Genomic DNA, 22,465 nt, shown 5'->3' with positions numbered 1-22,465 from the left:
TTTTCTCACTTCTCTGATTAAACTCATTCCTTGGCTTAAGTTTTTCCACAGACAGAAGGCAGACAGAAGACATGAGGGACAAAGACCATAGGGTCCTGCTCCACTTCAACAGCAGGCTTTCCTGTTAAACAGTTGTTGGAGATTTGGGTTGTTTCCAGTTTGGGAGTATTACAAATGATGCTAGGAATAATTATGTGCAAGCCTCTGTGAGGGCATATGTTTTCATTACTTTTGGATAAACACCTAGAAATGAGATTTCTTCATTTTATGGGGAAAGTATGTCTTACTTTTCTAAAATAGTGTTTATCAATGTAATGATACCATTTTGCTTGTTTTATATACTCCTCTGTCACATACTTCCCAAACACTTAACTTTTGTGTCTTCTTGTGGTGTCTCTAGCACAATGTTGAATAGAATTGTGAGAGATGTTTATTCCTGACCCTGGGTAGCAATAGTTGAAGCATTCACTGTTGCATATAATACCAGCTCTCTATTCCAACTTGCAAAGAGTCAGACACAACTGAGTGACTAAACTGAACTGAACTGATCATGACTGTTAAATTTTGCCAGTTGCTTTCTCTGTGTATGTTTAAATGTTTATGTTGTTTCCCTTTATTTGATGAATTTTGCCAATTGATTCCTAGATGATAGATGAGTTGGAAAAAATTATTAGCACAAACATGTTTATAATATTGATTTTTCCTTTTAATGTCTAGCTGTAGCAATATGTTCATGCCTATATATTCCTGATATTGTTAACTGGTGAGTTTTTTTTTTTTGTTTTGTTTTGTTTTTTTTTTACTGCTCTAGCTAAAGTCTTATTCCATTTTCTTGGTATTTTCAAAACATCAGCTTTGATTTCATTCATTTTTTCTATTTATTCTTCTTTTTCATTGATTTTAGCTCTTTATTCTTTCTTTTCACTTAGTTTAGATTTTTAATTTTTTTAAATTAATTTGTTACGAGCAATAATTTTTATTGGAGCATAGTTGATTCATAGCGTTGTGTTAGTGTCTGCTGCACAGCAAAGTGAACAGCCATACAGAAATATACACCTACTCTCCTTTAGATTCTAATGGATTTTATTTGATCTTTTTTTTTGATGCTTAAAGTAGAAACTCAGTTCATTTTAGGTCTTTTTTCTTGTTTAATTTTAGCACTTAAAGTTACAAATTTCCTTTATAAGCCCTCCTTTAGCTGAAGTGCACAAATGTTGATATATTTTTACCTTCTTTCATTAAATTTTTTTTTCTTATGTACATTATGATTTCTTATTGGGCCCATGGAGTTTTTAGATATGTGTAGTTTGGTTTCCAAATATTTAGGATTTTCATAAGTACTTGAATACAATTTGTTTTTAGTTTTATCAGGGAACAAACTTTATGGTTTCAATACTTTTATGTTTACTGAGCCTTTTTAATGGCCCAGCCTAGCATATGTTTCCTAGCATCATCCCAGGTACACTTGCAGTGCTTGTTTGTCATTGTTGGTGTGGTATTCATAAATAAGAATGCAGTCAAGTTAGTTGATAGTACTTTTAAAATCTTTCCTGTCTTTTGTCTAGGTCATAGTTATTGATGAGGGTATTGTTAAAATCTCCAACTCTAATTATGGAATTATGCTTCAGGTTTTTTGAAGCTCTGATGTTAGACTTACACATATTTATAATTTTACCCAAAAAGAAAAATGAAATCATGTTACTGACTTAGATTAAATTTCAGGATATCCTGTCAATATGGCTGTTTTGCACCAGTGTATATTTCCTTTCTCTATTTTTTCCCTACATTGTTTCAAAAGATTACAAAATTAATTTTCCAATCTTTTCCTAGGATGGCTCGTATTATTTTTCAAAATTTAGGAGAAAAACATGTATCATTTACCCTAGATTCATTTTGCTTTTTTAAAAAAGGATTGGTTTTGTATTCTAGCTTTATTTTTCTTCCTGTCTTTTGGATTTACATTCTTCACTGTTAACAAAAATCAAAGCTTCTGTGAATTTTACGTAGGCTTTGTCTTTAGCTATTTCTTTAACTGTAAAAGTGATTGTCGCAGGAATGTCTTATACTTCTTACTCTAAGTAAGCTTTAACATTTTTTTCCCCTGGTAGATAAAATGCTTTCGTTGCTGCTAAAAAAGGATTTTTAAAAACAAATAATTTTCAATCATAAATGTAAAAAGATGAGTAACTCAGGTCACAATTCAGATCTCTAGCAGGCCACATATAGTACCTTTCTGGATTCTTATAGTCTTTTCTTATCATCTGGAGCATGGTTCAAGATCTTTTCGATTGTAAGAAACTCCTTCAAAAACTTCAAAAGTATTTTTGGATTTGCACATGGTAGCAACTGTAGTTTTGTTTTTAACTGTCCTCTGGTTAGAGTGATATGAAATGATAATATGCTGATATAATAATTTAGCAGTATTTCTAAATGAATTTTCATGTTATTAATAACAACTACATACATAGGAATTTAGAGAGTATTGTAATTCATTTCAGTGTGGGATAAAAAAGATTTTAGGTTTAGATAGTAGCTGCTATGCACAATTTCTCCTAAATGCGCTCTGTTGGTTCTGTTTGTTGTGAATAGAACTCCCTTTCTTTTCCTTTCCATTTTTCACACTTTTCCTTTTTTTCTTCTTTTCCTTTTTTGGTCTTCTAGTTTTGGGTATTTCTCTTTAATTAAGTGCATTCCTAGCATACGTGCTATTAAAGAATCATCCTACAGATGTTTCCTCTGAGATTGGCCAAATGAGAACTCTCTGGACATCCCGCAGTCAATCAGAGTTCACTATAAAATAGTGGTCCTGTAAGGATTTTATCACTATAATATTTTCTTTATACTGATGAGCTAAACAACTTTCTCTTCACTCTGAATTCTTTATAAATGTTTTGTCCAAGTCAATTCTTCATGTAATTTATTATTGCTTCAATTTATATTATTTGTCAGCCATAACATTTAATATATGTAGACCTCCACATCTATTTATCAGAATTGATATAAATGTTATGGCATATTCCCTGATTTGAAGACTAGACTTGATTTGTTTTGGCACTGCTGCTGATGCTGCTGTCGCTTCGGTCGGGTCCGACTCTGTGCGACCCCATAGACGGCAGCCCACCAGGCTCCCCCATCCCTGGGATTCTCCAGGCAAGAACACTGGAGTGGGTTGCCATTTCGCACTAGGGAGAGAAAATTAACAAATGACAAATAAGGACTATATATTTTAAACATTTTTAGAAATATTAAACCAAGAAGTCCTGACATTTGTTAGAGAGATGCTCCATTAAATAGGGGTATTTTATTAAGAATACAATATTAAAATTATAAAAATCCACATTTGTATGAATGATGGGCTTCACGTTTCTTTTTATTGGTTCATAATATAGTAAAATTCAGGCAAAATTTCACTATGGGTTAGTTAGAAGTGAAGTAGTCCCATCTGACAGCTGTCTTAAGAAAATACTGAATTATTTGTCTAGAGAAATATTGTTTTCTCAAATTTCTTATTTTAGGATAAAAGAGCAAATGGACGTTTCCTATTTTAATGATTTCCTGTAAACAAGGTACACAGTCATGCCCCTCAATTCATCTCCATTTCCATTCCTGCTTTTCAAAATGATACAAATCTTAGTGGAACTGGCCACCATGGTTTTTATTAACTTAACACCTGGGACTTTAAATACCTCTCAAATGTCCATTAATATTCTATTCCTCCTAACTCTTCTCTGCTCCTTTGATCCCGTTTCTGACGCCCGAGCATCCCTTCCTGAGTCCCTCCCGTTTTCACCATGACGCCCCTGAATGATACTGACTGACCAGTTTGTCCTTTCACAAGTTCCCAGGTGCCCGGTGCTGAGTGGTGGTTACCAGTTTTTTGTTTCTAGACCCTTCTCTGACCTAACTAGGTATTTTCCTTTCAAAGTCATATCTTTTCTATGGCCTCCTACTCCTATTATGTATTTCATGCTTCCCCAGTCGTTTTGTGCAGAGATTTGCCTCAGTCTACCTTCTTTCTTTAATCAGTAACCAAGTTTTAAAAAATGTTTCCTCCAAAATCTCTTTTTCTACATCAATCCTATCATTCATTTTGTTATTCTTTGTTTCTGCATCTCCTGTTTTCTCTTTCTTAGTCTATTTCTATATCCCTACTAGAGGGGCATTACTGAAACATTCTTTTGATAATATCATTTCTCTACCAAATACAATTAGAGATCCACACTAGGACTTTCAAGACCTTCTATAATCTGGCACTATTCTCCATTTCATTCATAAGGTTGCTAATATGTCAAGATAAAGGTTAAGGTATGCTACGAAACTTGCTACAATGTGATACATTCTGTTATTGATAAGAATGAAATGCTATGAAAATACAGAATTGTCAGTATAGTCTATCTCAAGGCCCCTTTTTACTTAAGTTGACATAACATTTGATTAAAACTTAAGAAAAAATGATTTGGAAAAATGACTTACCAAATGAGTGCCCATAAGTATAATTAACTGAGGTTAGGGCAATGATTGAGAAGATCTGGGATTTTTATGCTACTTTTCACTTCCAGGTTAGAAAACATTAAAACTTATGTTTACTTTTAAAATATAGTGCTGTTACATAATTTTCATCAGGATGAAGGATAGTTACTATAATAGCAAATGAGATGTTTAGCAAGCCTAAATATATATGTAATATTATTATATACATGTATATATGTAATATTGTTGTATATGTATATGTATATACTTAATATTGTTTCTATCTGCAGAAGTTATATTTTACAAAAAGTCTCTCTTTCTGGGAGAGTCTCTTAGCTCTTCTTCAATATAAAAAATCTCTACACCTCGCAGAAGCCTCTGAAATGACGCAACTGATGGAATATATATTTTTCAATGTTTTAGCTGATTATTGATCCTAGTATAATACTTACTGTATTCCCAGTGCAAGAGCAAAGACAGCCAAGTACATCTTTCATCATTAGGGTAATATATTCACTAGCTCTCAGAAGTGGTCACATCTAGGAAGAAAAAGGTGCACATAGCCCCATAATTGAAATTCACTCTCAGAGCCGAGGTAAAACTTGCTCCTGCTTGACTTAGAGTGAGGCTTCCTTGACTTTCCCTGAGGCTTCAGCCCAGTATGTGGTGGTGATTTTCCCAGCAAGTCAGGCTTCCCAGCCCCTCTTCTGAAAATGCCGAGGAAGGAAGACCCGGGGGAAGCTTAGGAGTGTGGCAGGAGGGGAGAGAAAGAGGGAGGTGAATTATTGCTATTCTCCTTTGGGATTTTATACTTATTTGTCTTAAATTGATACACAAACAGTTAGCATCCCACAAAAGTTAATAAAACATATAGGAAGATTTCATTCTTTCCTTAAAAAACTAGAATCATTTGTTTTCCCTGAAATAATCCAGGATGTTCTCTGCTCTGTCTTTTCTATTAGATTTTTAAAAATTTTGAACCTTATCAGAAAATTGCTTTATATGTTCTATTCTTGTTCTGACTTAGTAGTTCAGGGAGCAAAACTCAGCACTATAAATGTTTAGAGTAAAGCTAAGAAGTGAAATAACTCCTCTAATCAGAGAGCTCTGTGGCTTCCTTAGAGATACTATGGAATAGTTTTGGATATCTTTAATATTTAGATAAGATCCAAATGGTGGGTTTTATACCTTGGTTTACATTTATATTTATTTTTTAAAACATGTTAGGTGTTTACATGCATCCTCACTCACATTAAATAATTCATTCATAAAAATTATATACATAGTATTTCTCCTACTCTTTTTGCTTTAAAGGAACTTGAGTGACAGTGGGTTATTGGAGAGGTGGTGGTGGTTTAGTCTCTAAGTCATGTCTGACTCTTGTGACCTGAGTGGATTGTAGCCCACCAGGCTTCTCCATCCATGGGATTTCCCAGGCAAGAATACCAGAGTGGGTTGCCATTTCCTTCTCCAGTTACTGGAGACAGATTTCATCAAAGAGCAGTGATTGTAGAACATTTCATGAGAGTAAGAAGCATCTTGGAGAAGGAAATGGCAACTCACTCTACTCCAGTATTCTTGCCTGGAGAATCTCGTGGAGAGAGGAGCCTAGTGGGCTGCTGTCCATGGAGTCGCACAGAGTCAGATGCGACTGAAGCAACTTAGCATACATGCATGCATTGGAGAAGGAAATGGCAACCCACTCCAGTATTCATGCCTGGGAAATCCCAGGGACAGAGGTGCCTGGTGGGCTGCCATCTATGGGTTCGCACAGAGTCAGACACGACTGAAGCGACTTAGCAGCAGCAACAAGAAGCATCTTGAATTCTGGTCTCTGTCCTGCAGGAATCTTCTCGGTACTGAGCTTGGCCTCTGAGTGCACAACCCTGGCTGCAGAACTTCCCAAGGTGTCCTACGTGAAGGCGCTGGATGTGTGGCTGATCGCATGTCTCCTCTTCGGCTTTGCATCCCTGGTGGAGTATGCAGTCGTCCAGGTGATGCTCAATAACCCCAAGCGAGTTGAAGCAGAAAAAGCCAGAATTGCCAAGGCTGAGCAAGCAGATGGAAAGGGGGGAAACGTGGCTAAAAAGAGCACTGTGAATGGCGCAGGCACACCTGTCCACATCAGCACCTTGCAGGTAAGGATGGCATCTGACGTTGGCCAGTGAAATGCGTTCTGTGGGTGTAAAGGTTTGTAGAATTGATTCACACTCATTTCTTGCTCACAGATGAGAAGGGATTAAGCTCAATCTACCTTTTTGGAAAAGAACAGAACGCTTAGCGAATCAACCATCAAATTGCTAGATGACTTCCATGGAATTCAAGGATGCTTAAATTCCTTCAGTATCATGTTCACAATCAAATGTGGAGGTCTTGCCCAAACTCCAGACCCCAAACTCCAGTCTTTCCTACAGTTTCTCATGTGCCAGTCCTTCATGAACAGCCAGGGGGCTGTCAGGGGAGCGCTGAAAGCATAGGGAGTCCATGTTCTTGACTCAATCTTCCACCTCTTCCTCATCAAGCTGGAGGGCTTCACAAAGCACATGTCAGGCAGGCCACTTCTTTATTGGATGCCTGGCCCATAGGGAAACTATGCCCATGGTTTGGTATATGTCCAGTGCAGGGTGAGTAGCTGGAGAACTGAAAAAACATAACCTTGCCTTGTCGCTTGATGATCGGGCTAAGAATAGTGAACAATGCCTCCAGATTCAGGAAATGATAAGTCCTTGAGCCACAGGCAATGTCATGGGTTAAGGACACCTGTCCACTTATGCCATTATGCCTACTTGATATCCTCAAGTCGAGAAGACCCTTATCCAGGGGACCAATTCCATGGAACTTAGCATGGGAAGTTCCACAAGAGACTAACAGGTCCAGACCATTCTGCAGCTGGGAAAGCTTGCCTGCCTGCCTACCCTGGCCCCGGACCATGTCCATTTGCTCATCACCACCACCACCACCAGTGAACCCTAGAGTATTAGACACACTTTTAGATACAGAGGCCAGTAAACTGTTCTCAGGTGGTTCTGCCTGCAGCTCTTTTTTTGTTTTTCTGTTAAGTCATCAACTCATAGCCTTCAGTCAAGTCTGCTTGCAAATTCTTCATTGCTACCTTGTAGGGAGCTTCCTCAGGCCCTAGAGCTCTTTATACCCTATTCCTCTTCATGAAGAATAAGTATAAAATATCCATTAATGTGGAGTTATCATGGCCTTAATGAAATTGTGTCTTTAACATATCTGTTTCCATCCTTTTCCATGCATCATGTCTATATCATTCTATGTGAAGTGAGTTTCTTGTGGGCAACATATGGTTGGCTGATGGCTTTTAATCTTCTCTGCTGTGATCATGTTTTAATTTTTATGTTTAGATCATTTAAATTTAATGAATTTATTGATATGTTAGGGCTTCAGTCGATTTTATATTTTATTTTCTGTGTATTCTATATTTTTTAAATCTTTCTTTTTTTCCTGTTTGTGTGGATTGCTTGTACAGTTTCTAGCATGACATTTTGAGTTTCCCGTATTGTTTGTAAGTGTATCACTGCTTGATCATTGTTCTAGGTGTTGCATTATATATATACATGACTTTTTCACACTCTTAATGTCATTATGTTACAAATTTGTGTGATGTTACCTCTCTTACACCTTTTATTTTCCTCTCTATATGACAGAATTAGTGAAAATATTCCTTAGAACCTAATTAGAAAGTGTTATAATTTTTGCTGTGCCATCAAAAATAATTTGGAAAACTCAAAGGGAGAAGGAAAGTTTTTTGTATTTGTGGATACTTTTCATTCCTTTGATCTTTCTTTTATTGTAATTTTGCAAGTTCTTTTATTATTTTATTTCCTTTTAGAGAATTTCCTTTATCCATTATTTTAGATAGCTCTTCTGGTGACAGGTCCTTCTAGTTTTCCTTCATCTGGGAATGTCTTGGTTTCCCTTCATTCCGAAAGGATGCTTCCACTGGGAATAGGATTCCTGGTTGATGATTCTTTTATTTCAGCACCTAAAAAATACTGTGTTCCTTCCTTCTGGCCTCCGTGACTTCTGAGAACTCTGTTTCATTCACATTGCTTTTCTTCTTTAGGTAAAGTAATTTTTCTCTGTATGCTTTTAGACTTTTTTTTTTGTCTTTACTGTTGAGAAGTTTAATTATATATTTTGATGCAGTTTTCTTAGGGTTCATCCTGTTTGGGGTTTGTTCAGCTTGTTAAAAATGCAGGCTTTGCTGTATAGCACATGGAACTCTGTTTAATGTTATGTGGCAGCCTGGATGGGAGGGAAGTTTGAGGGACAATGGGTACACGCATATGTATAGCTGGGTCCCTTCGCTGTTCACCTGAAACTATTAAATCTTTAATTGGCTATGCTGCTGCTGCTGCTAAGTCACTTCAGTCATGTCCGACTCTGTGCAACCCCCTAGACGGCAGCCCACCAGGCTCCCCCGTCCCTGGGATTCTCCAGGCAAGAACACTGGAGTGGGTTGCCATTTCCTTCTCCAATGCATGAAAGTGAAAAGTGAAAGTGAAGTCGCTCAGTCGTGTCCGACTCTTCGCAACCTCATGGACTTCAGCCTACCAGGCTCCTTCATCCATGGGATTTTCCAGGCCCCAATATAAAATAAAAAAGTTTAAAATAAAAAGATGCAGGCTGTACATAAGTTCCCATGGCGGATTCATGTTGATGTATGGCAAAACCAATACAGTATTGTAAAGCAAAAAAAAAATTTTTTTTAACTGTATAGGTAAAAAAACAAACAAACAAACAACCCACTACAATATTGTAAAGTAATTAGCCTCCAATTAAATTAATTTAAAAAAAGAAAAAGAAAGATGCAGGCTTAGGCTTCTTGCCAGATGGGAACATTTTTCAGTGATTATTTCTTTGAGTACCTTTACCTAGTCCTTTCAGGACTGTGATGCCAGAAATGTTAGATGCTCTGTTATGGGCCCATATGTCACCAATGCTCAGCTCATCATCCTAGGCAGTTCTTTGCCTTTTGTTCAGACCCAGTAATTTCTCCTGTTATATCTTTCTTTATGGGATTCTTTACTCTACCCTTCATCTTCCTGTTGAGCTTATCCAGTGATACTCTTATTTTGGTTTAACATGTTTTTCAGTTATAAAATTTCCATTTGGTTTTTCTTTTTTTCTTTCTTTCTTTCCATTCCTTCCTTTCTTTTCTCTCTGTCCTTTCAGGGATTTTGTGCTTCTTTTCTCAGGCTTCCCATTTCTCATTTGTTCCAAGCATGTTCATAATTGCTGACTGATACATTTTTGTCATGCATGCTTTAAAACCTTTCTCAGATAATTCCAACATGTTTCACCTTGGTGTTAATCTCTACTGATTGTATTTTTTTTTAATTTCAATTTTATATCTTCTCCTGCTCTTTGTATGATGAGTGATTTTTCTGTTGCAACTTGGACATTTCATATTATGTGATAAGGTTCTGCATCTTTGTAAACTTTCTGTTGTTGCTGCCTTCCCCTGAGTGTTCTTCCAGGAGAAGGAAGACTGCTTTTCCTTGCTGCTAGATGGGCCCCTCACAGTTAGGTGAGGGGTCCCATTGCTGCCTGGTGGCATTGGGCATCTTTTCTTCCTGGTGTAGCCTCCTGACACTGGGGTACCTCCGTATGCCTGGCCATGGGGAGAGCCCTTCCTCCTAGGACAATGACCCAGGGGAAGGGGAGAAGCAATGTGGTGCTTGCTGCTGGGTGGGGAGGCAGCCCTGCCTCCACCATCCCCTCCAACACCCACCGCTCCCCAGGGAGCAGGGCCTTGTTACTGGTCCAGGTGGAATGAGGGCCAGCTCCCTGCTTGGCCTACTGCAGTACCCTCCAGGGACGGCTGGGCACCTGTCACAGCATCTGGAAGGCAGGATGCTGCTACCTGCCTGGTCCTTGCTGGTGTGAATAGGGGTGGGGCCACAGCTGTTTCTGTGATGCTGGGCTCCAGTAGAGAGGTTATTGTATGAAAGATTTCTGTCTCCCTAAGCTGCCCCTTCCTTTGTCCTCTGTCTAGAAGGAGGGGCTATTGGGGCTATTTCTGTCTATACCCATTGGCATTTTCAGTTCCTAATCTAGGACATCTGAAGCAAAAAAGAAATGCAAGAACTCACCACCGTGTCCTTCCTTGGCCCCCAAGGTCTCCAGTTGACCTGCTCCCTTTTCTCCACCTCCACAGCCTTATGTTAGCTTTTTATAATGTCCAGGGTGTGCCCCCTCAACCTTCCTGCGAGCAGAAGGGCCCCATGTTCTTTCGAGGGCCCTCGGCATTCCTTGTAACTGTACCTTGCCTCCTTCATTCTCGTGAATAGAGATGTATCAGTGGGCTGCTCTTAAGCATCTGTTCATGTTGCAACCCTCCTATCTACTAATCCAGTTCAGACCTACTGCCTTCATGCATCAGGAACACACCTTCTCAAAGAAATCACGGTTCTCTTTCCCAGGATTTTACTTTTTTCTCTGTTACCACCAGTGCCACCCAGTGGTACCTAAAAGAGCCAATGACTGATGAAAGGCTCGTGTTGGCACATCAAAGAACTGGCATTTCTTTGTGAGAAGCTTAGGATTTCCTTCTGAAACATACACGTGTTTCTCCAGGGCACTAACAGAAGGAGGGATCCCTGAGGCCCTTACACCCCAGGGTGATGTTCACTCTTTGAGTTTTTGACTCTGTCAACCACTCCATTCATGTCTCCCTGTCTTTTCCCACTTCCTCATGTTTCCAGCCCACTGATCCCGCAATGCACTGACCTGAACCCTGGTCAAGAGATCTGGATTCACACAGTGAAGCTGTGCTAAAGAATAGGTGTCTGATCTCCAGCAGTGTCAGAGTCAGCTGCGTTGACTGAAATGTCCTGGGACCTGACTAACTGCAGAAATTCCCAATCACAGAGAATGTCCCATGAACTTGGAATCTTAACATACTCTGCTGACTGGAGAAAAATGCACAAACTAAAAGTTGAGATTTATGTTCTATTTGGGGGGTATTCTTAGGACTTCGGTCCTGGGAGGCTGCATCTCAGAGAACCCTGAGAGAACTGCTCCAAAGAGGAAGAGGGGAGCCAGCTTACACAAGAGTCTTTACAAAAAAGACTAGGTGGGTGGAACAAAAGGTTATTGTTAATCTTTTAACAGATTGAAAACCAGACTTCTCAAGGTAATGAATTTCGCTCTTTTCTCTGTAAGGGAAGATGCGAGAGTCTGGGCTTAGTGAAGTCATTTCTCTGATGTGCACCTGTGTTTTCTCATCCTGAGTCTCCTTCGGATGCAGGGCTGACTGCTAAATGAGGGGCATCCCGTTTCTTTCCTGAGTTCCCTCAGGGCTCACTAGAGAGGGGGGTGGTGGCTGTTACGTGATTGGTTAATGACTGCAACATTCTTTGTTTACTGACATGCCAGCAGAATTTTAAGTCTTAATTCCACGAACTAGTGCCTTGGTGGAAGCAGATTCTTTACACTCAGATTTTCAGAGTAATAGAGAACATGCCAGCATGATCTGTGAACATAGATATAAAAGATAAGTAGGATCCAGGATATTAGACTGAATTATCCTAAATTTGGCTTTCAAGCTTTAAAATAACTACCCAATGAATAAAACAACATATTTAAATAAACACACACTCAAATAAATCAACATATTTTAAAACTCCTATGTTTTTATTCTCTATGTTTTTAGCAACAAGTAATAGCATACATGCCTGGATTCTGAAACTACTAGAACATTTTGATACTAAAGTCATAGAATAATGCTTTAGAGTTGAAAAGTTGACCAGAGGTTTTCATCTCCATGGTTTTCCTGGTAGCTCAGCTGGTAAAGAATCCAAATGCTGTGCAGGAGACCCCAGTTCGACCCCAGTCAGGAAGATCCGCTGGAGAAGGGATAGACTACCCACTCCAGTATTCCTGGGCTTTCTTAGTCTCTCAGCGGGGAAAGAATTCACCTGCAATGCTGGAGACCTAGCTTTGATCCCTGGATTGGGAAGATCCCCTGGAGAAAGAAAAGGCTACCCACTCCAGTATTCTGGCCTGGAGAATTCCATGGACTGTATAGTCCAGGAGATCGCAAAAAGTCAGACACAACTGACTGACTTTCACTTTTCATCTCCAGAAATCAATTTAAGATACTCTTATTTCTTACAAAATGAACATTCGAAGATGCACAGGAACCTATGTGAAATTTGTATCCTGAGAAAATCTTCAAAATGAAAATGAGTCCAAAAATAACTCAACCTTAATAGGCACATCCAACTTACAGCAAATGTGTAAGACTGACAAATTCAGAAGATTGTTATACATTGACACATGAAAGAAAATATGAAAAAGGAAGTTTAAAAACCATTGCCCTTTTAATTTATTGAATTTGCTGATGTAAAATATAATTATGACTTTAGTTTCAAAATACTTTGTTCTAGTATATTTTGCTTTTCAAAATACAAATTTTTGCTCAGTAACTTCAATCAGGGAATATATCACTTATTTTCAGACAGAATAACGATAGTGATTAATGAAAACACAGTGAAACTTGAATTGTAGAAATATTTTGATACTGATTCTTAAGATCACTTGCCATCAGGCATTTATAATTGTTTCGGTTTCTCCCTTCCCCAAATCTGGTACTTTCTCCACAAATGCTAATATTTGTTTATTGATTTGTTTCATTCATGTATTTCTACTTTTATTCAGTCAAAACAGTTGAGGACCTATTGCTGTTCACATGAACCTATTTCCAGCCCCTAGTATCCTTCATAGTCTTCCTTCATAGCTCAGTAAAGAATTTACCTGCAATGCAGGAAACCGAGGTTTGATTCCTGGGTCGGGAAGATCCTCTGGAAAAGGAAATGGCAACCCACTCCAGTATTCTTGCCTGGAGAATCCCATAGACAGAGGAGATTGGCAGGGGTCCATGGGGTCGCAAGAGTCAGACATGACTTAGTGACTAAACCACCACTAGCATCCACCAGATGAGTCAGAGCTGCATTTCACGTAGCACGAATATGATTGCTATTTCTTTATGATAATGATATGTACTTTAAAATAACAATTGATTTAAATATGGTGAAGTATATAGGAGTTATTCCCTTCTGAGAATCTTTATCATCTGTAGAGGATACCTTTATCACCATGAAATCACACCTAAGTCTTCTGGCCAAGAAATATCATCATTGAAAAAAAGAGAAAAAGAGTTTATTTTTTTGTTCCAGCCAACATCTCCCTAAAATTAAAAAAAAAAACACACAAAAACATTGTTTACTCTGATTCGCTTTTGCATGTGTGAAGATTCAAGCTGGGAAGGACCACAAAGATAATCTTAGAGGCTACAGTTGGGAGCCTTTGGAAGTTCTTATGTGCATCATTTTTCATCCTCGACAGTCTCATTATTGTAGCATTAATGCCTCATTTTTGCTACCAGTAATTTTCAGAAATGACAGCTTTATATGATGAAAGTAAATGAGTCATATGTTCATAAGAGGAGCAATGGGGGAGTTATAAATTAGAGAATCATAGTACCAAGATCACCTTAAAGAATGTGTTAAGTAGGGTTACTGTCTTACTTTAAGTAGTTCATTTAGTCCCTATGCATATAATATTATGATGCTTAAGATAGTATTTATTTTGTCAATAATAGTATTTACTAAATAATATTTATTTTAAGTGTTTATTAAATAGTATTTATTTTGTAAGTACAAAATAATATTTATTTTATCTTTGTACTCTTGTGTAAAGGTTTGATTTGATATTGATGTGCAGAGTGATAACTAAAGAAAGTTGTGTTTGTATAAAGTCTTTGATGAGCAGAAGAAGATGAGACCAGTTAACTAAAGAATTATGAGTGGTAGCGAACCTAATTTTACTCCTTACTCAATTCTGTCACATCATTGAAAATTACTTCAATTGTAGACATTCTCCCCCCACAACACACACACACACATACTCACACTCCTCATTTCGAATACCAAAATCTCCAAATACATTTATAGAAGAGGGTTTAATAAATTAAATGATTAAAAAATTAGTATAACCAAACTGAAGCTTTTAGGGGTACTTTTTCATGTTACCACTTTAACATTGAAGTAATTATTCTTCTTTTAGGTATTTACTATATTTAAACAATCTTTCAGAATAAATATAATGTTCATTGTCTACGTTTTAATAAACTGTATAGATACTAATACAATTTTATTTTTTTATTTTTTTATTTTTTTTTAGTTTTTATTTTTTAATTTTTTTTACATGATTATATTTGCATTTTATTTTATTTTATTTTTTTTAAAAATCTTTAATTCTTACTGATTAACATTGCTGGCTGCTAAGTCACTTCAGTCGTGTCTGACTCTGTGAGACCCCATAGACGGCAGCCCACCAGGCTCCCCCCGTCCCTGGGATTCTCCAGGCAAGAACACTGGAGTGGGTTGCCAGTTCCTTCTCCAGTGCATGAAAATGAAAAGTGAAAGTGAAGTCGCTCAGTTGTGTCCAACCCTCAGTGACCCCATGGACTGCAGCCCTCCAAGCTCCTCCATCCATGGGATTTTCCAGGCAAGAGTACTGGAGTGCCAGCAGAATCTATTAATAAGAATAAATTATGTTTAAAAACTAGAAAATTTGAGGTGTTTAAATGTATGACTTTGATTATAGTATCATATAAGTTTGGCTACTTGTCTGGTTACTTACAGATAATGAAACCATTCGTGAAGTCATGAATAAAATACAGCTCAGAGTAAATGCATTTCTGCAGTAAACGTGTACAGCCTTCTTTGTGAAAAAGTAAGAAAAAGAAACTGATAAGCATCATGCTTCCTGATTTACTTTCACAAGCTTAAGTCCTCCTTTCTTTTGATATGTGGATTCCAAAGCATCATTAGTGCTTTTGGAGTGGAGGATTCTAAAGGGAGGAAGAGTCTGAAGTACCCACAGAAGGCTGCTCTGAGAGTGAGAATAATGCAAAGGTTTGTTACATAGAAGCTGTTCCCAATTTCTGTTCCAGTGCAGGTTGTGATTCAATTTTTATGCAGTTCGCTTACACATCCTTCAAACTACACTGAAAAACTGGAGCTTCAAATTGTGTCTTCTGTTTGTGACACTTACTGGGAGGGTGTGTGAGTGGAAACGTGTGTGTGTGTGTGTGTGTGTGTGTGTGTGTGTGTGTGTGATGATGGACTGCTTGCTGAAAGTGACCTTTTAAAATTTCAAATTGGAGAATTTCAATAGATGACATGGGAGTAAATTTTAAACATTTGTATTCATGCATATATATGAATGATTCCCCAAAGTTGCATTTAAATTACTTCGATTCTAGTTGCTAGCGTTGTTCTGTCTCATTATATCGATGAGTCTTTATTTTCTCCAGTCATTTTCCTAGATGCTGTGTAAAATTGATTTGGATCAGACTCTGGATCAGTAGTGACTCCATCAAGACATAATTCCCCTTTAAGCCCCATTGAGCTCTCACACTGGGGTGACTGAAATTGCACATTAAAAAATGGGGATCAGGAATCCCCTTTTTTCAGGTTTGCTTCCTTTAGCTCAAAGTCCAATCAAACCAGGATGAAGCTAGATAGGCATTTTCTAAATATTTTAATATGTTGATGATTCCCCCCCCTTTTTTTTTTTAACATATAAGACGTTCAAGAAGGATGAACTTCCAGAGCCTCCATCCCATTCCCACTTATTAACAGTCTCTTGTATACTCCCTGTTTATTATTTGTTTCTTTGGTTGCACTGGGTCTTAGTTGAGACCCATGGTGTCTTCTGCTGTGGTGCGTGTTATTATTTCTTTCTTTGGTTGTGCTGGGTCTTAGTTGAGACACATGGCGTCTTCTGCTGCTGTGCGTGGGCTTCTCTAGTTGAGTCGCATGAGCTCAGTAGCTGTCGGTGTACAGGCTTAGCTTCTGTGCATTATGTGAGATCTTAGCTCCCCACCCAGCAGTCGAACCCATGTTCCCTGCAATGGAAGGCAGATTCATAACCACTGGACCAGCAGGGAAGTCCACTTCTTGTGGGCTTTTGTCCTATGATATTACCTAAACTATTTATTTACCTAAACATCTTTTTCAAAAGTTCTTACCCAACAGGACTGTACAAATATCTATGTGGTCTAATATAATGGTAAAGCCAACATTTGTAAACCAGCTTTAAGAAGCATTACTAGTGCTTGTTCAAGATTGAAAAATATAGAAATAACTTAAATGCACAAAGCCAGGATGATGTGTAAACGTGTTTTCACTTGTTTTTTGACTCAGTGTATGTTGGTTGTCTTTGCTATCCACCTCTAAACACTGCCACTTGACTTGGCCCAGAAAACATGCCTCAGTGTCTGTTCAGATAAAGGACAGTGTCCTGGTACCTGGAAGACTGCTGGAGAATAATTTGTTTATGTCTTACATTGAGCGTCATTTTTACCCAAGCGTAATCTAGTAAATATAAATAGAATTCAAAAAATTACTCAACATATTATAATAATAAGGCAAAAACTAGTGTAACTCTAGTATACTGAGAGTTATGGTAACATGGGTTCCTTTTTTGGTAAAAGTAGTAAATATTTTAGTGAAGACTCCAAAGGTGAATCACAAAGGTTGAAAGTAAGAACAGTGGAAGATTAAGCAGTGGAGGCACTTCTTCTTTCTTTTTTTTTTTTTTTAATAAATTTTTTATCTTCTCCATAGGCACCTTCTCCCAGGGTTTGCACCAAGTCCCAGTCTTCCACAAAGGGCACTGCCATGACTCCACTCAGTCCTGTGGCAGGCCGTCCTTTGCCCGCCACCACAGGAATCAGTGGAGGCACTTCTTAAACCACTGGTCAGCACTATACATCTGTCTTTTCCAGGAACTTTTCTGATGGCCAGAGAGAGTTCAGTGTGAAATAATGATTCTGTATATTATAGGAAATTGAGTCAAATTTAGAAATTCAGAGATGATCAACTGAATATTTTCTGTAGGATATGATCTGGTTGAAATATACCCAATTTCTTTGGATTCTCTAGCTATTTTATCTTTAGTCAACAAGTGGTGAGTGTAAGAAATGCCGTGGGAAGCAGGAGCCACACCTATGGACCATTGATCAGGGCCTTTTATTGGGCGGTCACTCTCCCGCAGAACTCCCGGGGGCGGGTAAGCAAGGAAGCGAGGTGGGGGGGTGGTCTGCGAAGCAAAAGGGAGTCTTCAGGGTAAAGGGAGTCCGGAGTCTGCGAGGTGTGAGGGGTGGGGAAGGGTTTTATAGCCTGGGCCGGGGCTCCCATATAAGGAAGAAAACGTGGGCTCAGCGGTGATTGGTGTCCAAGGGCTCCGTGTCAGCTCCTGATTGGACAGCGAGGGCTTCGTGTCGGCTGCTGATTGGTTGGCTTGGTTGCCGGCCTGTCTCCGGGGTGTGTCTGCAGCGCCCTCTGCTGGGGCATGTCCCGACATGCCCGGGCATGCCCAGGCATGCCTCAACACGCCTGACCTCGCCCTGACCTTTCATCCTGACCTCGCCCTGACCTTTCAGTGAGTGCCATTCATTCATCAGTCATTGGTTCATGATCATTGTGACCATTTTCAGTTCTTCGTGAGTGTGGTTTATAGATGCAGTCTGTCTCACTGAAGGGATACATGCTTCAGTCATTTATAAACCACTCAATTTGGAAATAGAATCCCTAGGAAAGTCAAAGGTTAGAAGCACCAGAAGATGTTTGTATTCTGTATCATCTACTAATGATATGTGTCATAGTTCAATGTTGGATTTTTATTATTAATCAGTCTTTCAGCTGAGAACTCTCACAAGCCTGGGAGCACCTAAGATAAACGACGAAGGATACCTTGATCCCTTAACATAAAACAACCTCCTGAAAGTTTATGTCCATGACTTAAGCCTTGTTACATAGGCAACATTTTAGAGCCCTGCATGTTCAGGTAATTATGTGGTTTAATCAGTGGACTATTATTTCTGTTAGTGGATTAAATGAGACACTAGCCAACTGAATAAACCATCAAATTTTTTAAAATACATTTTTGAAGATTCTTTATAAATAGAAAAATTCTCAATACCCTCTGTCTTTGTTATTCTCAGGTTGGTGAGACCAGATGCAAAAAGGTTTGTACGTCCAAGTCTGATCTGAGATCTAACGACTTCAGCATCGTGGGAAGCTTACCGAGAGATTTTGAATTGTCCAATTATGACTGCTATGGAAAACCCATTGAGGTCAACAACGGACTTGGGAAGTCTCAGGCCAAGAACAACAAGAAGCCGCCTCCTGCCAAACCCGTTATTCCGACAGCAGCAAAGAGAATCGACCTTTACGCGAGAGCCTTGTTTCCTTTCTGCTTCTTATTCTTCAACGTTATCTACTGGTCTATATATTTATGATAAAGTCTTTCCATTCATATGAAGTAAAATCCCATTGCATTGTGACCAACCTCGTTCATAAATGCCAATCTGTGAACAATCTTTGCATTTTCATAGCAGTGTATTGCATTTTGGATGCCATGGGATTGTAACACAAATATGGCACCCTCATGTGGAATGGCAGCATGACTGTGTTACGTCTGTGCTCTAATCATGATGTACTTAGGTAAAGCAAACATAATTGCTTCAGGAATAAATGAAGGATAAGCATACTACATAAAATAAAACCCAAACATTTCTCTCCAGTTAGTGTAAATTGCAAACACTTCTGATAATTCTGATAATAAAATGGTATGCACGCTGAACCCTGTTAAGATCAGCATTCCAATGTATGTAGCATTTCAAATCTTCCTTGTAACTTTCAGAGAAAGCCATCTTATTCTTGTATAATTTTAGATGGTATTATTACAGATAAAGCAAAATTATATTACATATGGTATAACTTTATAAGTAGAAATATATCAGCTATAATTATGTGGGGGCTGTGGAGAAATAAAGTTCAAAAAGATTCCTAATTTGTAAAGTCAGCTAATTTTAAAGTGTGCCCGTGTTGGCAATGCCAGAAAATAAAATCCAGTAAGCATTTTTGAAACAAAGGGAAATCTAGATTTACCTACATTCATGCTGAATTCTGGTTTCTGATAAGAAAGTAGATATATTGATTAAATATTTCTGATAAAAGAAACTCTATTTAGTCCACTTTAAAACCTAAATATATTTTCATGGATTTTATTTTGTTGATACAGAGTATACAGAATCATTGTGCCTTAAAGAGTCATAAATATTTTAAATTGGAATATAGTAATGAATATTGTGATTTCATACCATTTTTAAGAAACCAAGAAGAAAATACCTTATTACTAGAAGTAACTTGAGTTAGGAAGAAAAATCCATAATCATTAAATTAAAATCATTAAAAGATTTTAGCTTCTTTATTTTATTAAAATGCTAGCATATTTTAAAGTAAAATTCATTTTTTTCATTTCCTTTTTTCTTATTTGAATGATGTTTGACTTGTTACAAAACATTTAACAATTAAGTAAATGATTACTTCATTAGGCCTCACCTCTAGTTGGATTTTCTTTCTTGCTGAAAGTCTGGACTACTTAAATTTACTTGCTTTGATCTTGTTCCAACTTGAAAATAAGTACTTTCTGGTCTATAAGACTTGAATTTCCTAGTAATATCAGAGCCAAAGTACCTTTTTATTTCTCCATAGCTGATACTAGGACTATCAGTAATCCACGTAACATAAACATGAGGCCAAATAAGTATATTTACATTATGTGAAGAATTTCATAGCAGCTGAGATCTTGGATGGTTAATTCAATAATAAAGTGTGTTTACATACAGTTTATGCAAACTGCAACCTATATTTCAAGGCTATTTTATTGAAGACTTTAATTTGTAAAAGAGTCACTGATTACTAAATCTTTACAAAATGAGATGTATCTAATCCTCTGTGGTCTTTCAGCACCCTCTAGTTGCAAAAGCTTAGCCATCTGAATCATTTTAAAATTGCCACAAGTCACCCTATCGGTAGACTTAACATCCTGCTAGGACCCAGGGCAGTAGTATCTTAATGGTACTGTGATAGGAAAAAAGTGTCTTGAAAAAGACTTAGACCATTTAAATTTGTATTAATAATAATTATACTTCCTTATAGTCTCTTTTCTTTATCCTAGCAAATTTCATTCATATTAGGGAGTTTGATTTCCATACAGTTTTAAGTGGGATATGTACCCAATGGAAAATAGCTCTCATTTTGTAAGAATTTATTTCTTGAAAATAATGTGAATGAATTTCTTTCTGTAATATAATATTGCAGCCTCCTAAGATCCATTTTACTACCCAAATATATACAAATAGCCACCCCAGGATTAAGTGTGTACATATAACTACAAATAGAACATTACACAGTGATCATAATGCAGCACAATCAGTGTCCACTAACAGTTGCTTTCTATCGTTACGTTGAGAATTTAGCCAGTTAACCCCAGGGTAGTTCTGATCTGTGTACTTTAAGTATTATGTCTTTCTAGGAAACTTGCAGTATTTACCTGGATATCAGTGTTGCAAATTTGATCTTTCCAAAATAAAAATGATCTTCTCCTTACAAATCAGTGGCTTCTCTTATTTTCTGTTCCTGATTAAAAACAAAAACAAAAACAAAAAGCAAAAAACAACAACTCACTCTTTCAGTCCTCTGAAGTCCATCCACCTTCCTTTCTCACATGGTACCCGATGTCAAGTTCCAAGCCCTAAACTTCTCTCCCTTACGCTGACCACCTGGTCTCCATTTCTGCAAACACCACCCAATTTGTTTCCCTTTTATGTTCATCAGACTGTTACAGCAGTCTGAAGGCTCCCTCCTTTATAACTCTGTTTTTGAATTTACTTTGTGATGTTTATTTTTTAATTGCAAAAGTAATACATAGATATCTTGTTGCATTAGAAAAAGAGATGTATTTAAAGTAAGCACTTAATGCTGGTGTTATCACCTTCTTTCTACAAACTCTCCTCTCTTCCCAGAGGTCACCACTGTCTTTGAGCATCTAGACCTTACTCTAAGCATCTACAACCTGTATCTACTTTTAAAATATAAAGGACAATTTAACATCAATGGAATTTTACCATATGTACAGTTCTTCAGTTTATTAATTTTTCATCTATTGGGGATCTTTCTATTTGGAGTCATATCAGATGTCCATACACCTATATTTGAGTGAGTGAAGTTGCTCAGTCGTGTCCGACTGTTTGCGACCCCGTGGACTGTAGCCTACCAGGCTCCTCTGTCCATAGGATTCTCCAGGCAAGAATACTGGAGTGGGTTGCCATTTCCTTCTTCACATCTATATTTGGCCTCCTATTATTCTTCAATGTGAATGTACCTGAATTTAGCTACTTTTTAAACACAAATTTTTATTGTTTTTGCTTTCTTTTTAAAAAAAAATTATCTTTTTTTTTTAATTCATTTGGCTGCACCAGATCTTAGTGGCACATGGCATCTTTAGTTGCAGCAGCTAGAATCTAGGGATCAGTCATTTACCTGGAACCCCTGCTTTGGGATAGACTTTTAGCCACTGGACCATCAGGGACATTCTGTTTATCCCTTCTAATGCAAAACAGCATTGCACTAAATGTTTTTGCTCACATATGGATATATTTCCACAAGGTAGATATCAGAAGAGGAGTTACCGAGTTGAAAAATGTCTGTTTTAATTTCTGGTGTGTGTGCTTAGTCTTGACCAACTCTTGGCCCCATGGATGGTATGTAGCTTGCCAGGCTCTTCTGCTCCTGGAAGATTCCAGGCCAGAATACTGGAGTGGGGCGCCATTTCCTACTCCAACCCACATCTCTTGCCTCTCCTACATTGGCAGATAGATTCTTTACCACTACTGCCACTTGGAAAGCCCATTAAATTCTGGTAGTTTCTACTAAAAGTCCTTCCAAAACTCCTCTAAAGTAGATTGTCAGGATGCTGTGTGCAAACATTCACAGCCTAGCCATCTCTTAACCTGTTGTATGCTGTGGACATACTACTTTTCTTTTTTAAACACTTTTTTGAGATTGTTTCAAACTTTCAAAAAACGTGCAAAAATATTACAAAG

General features: G+C 37.8%; 1 protein-coding gene across 1 annotated transcript in view; it reads left to right on the top strand.

Moving 5' to 3' along the window:
- The window catches only part of GLRB (glycine receptor beta), a 94,834-nt gene extending 73,861 nt beyond the window's left edge, over positions 1–20,973 (top strand). Inside the window, exons 9-10 of the mRNA XM_027956337.3 lie at positions 6,316–6,608; positions 18,518–20,973. Of these exons, the coding sequence (XP_027812138.1) occupies positions 6,316–6,608; positions 18,518–18,814 (590 nt within the window). The 3' untranslated portion in view covers positions 18,815–20,973. The remainder of the gene's footprint in view (positions 1–6,315; positions 6,609–18,517) is intronic.
- Positions 20,974–22,465: the final 1,492 nt, after the last annotated feature.

The sequence above is a fragment of the Ovis aries genome, chromosome 17 (assembly GCF_016772045.2).
Source record: "Ovis aries strain OAR_USU_Benz2616 breed Rambouillet chromosome 17, ARS-UI_Ramb_v3.0, whole genome shotgun sequence".
NCBI classification, from domain to species: domain Eukaryota; kingdom Metazoa; phylum Chordata; class Mammalia; order Artiodactyla; family Bovidae; genus Ovis; species Ovis aries.
The sequence above is the reverse complement of the archived record's forward strand: the minus strand, read 5'-3'. Positions and strand labels throughout refer to the sequence as shown.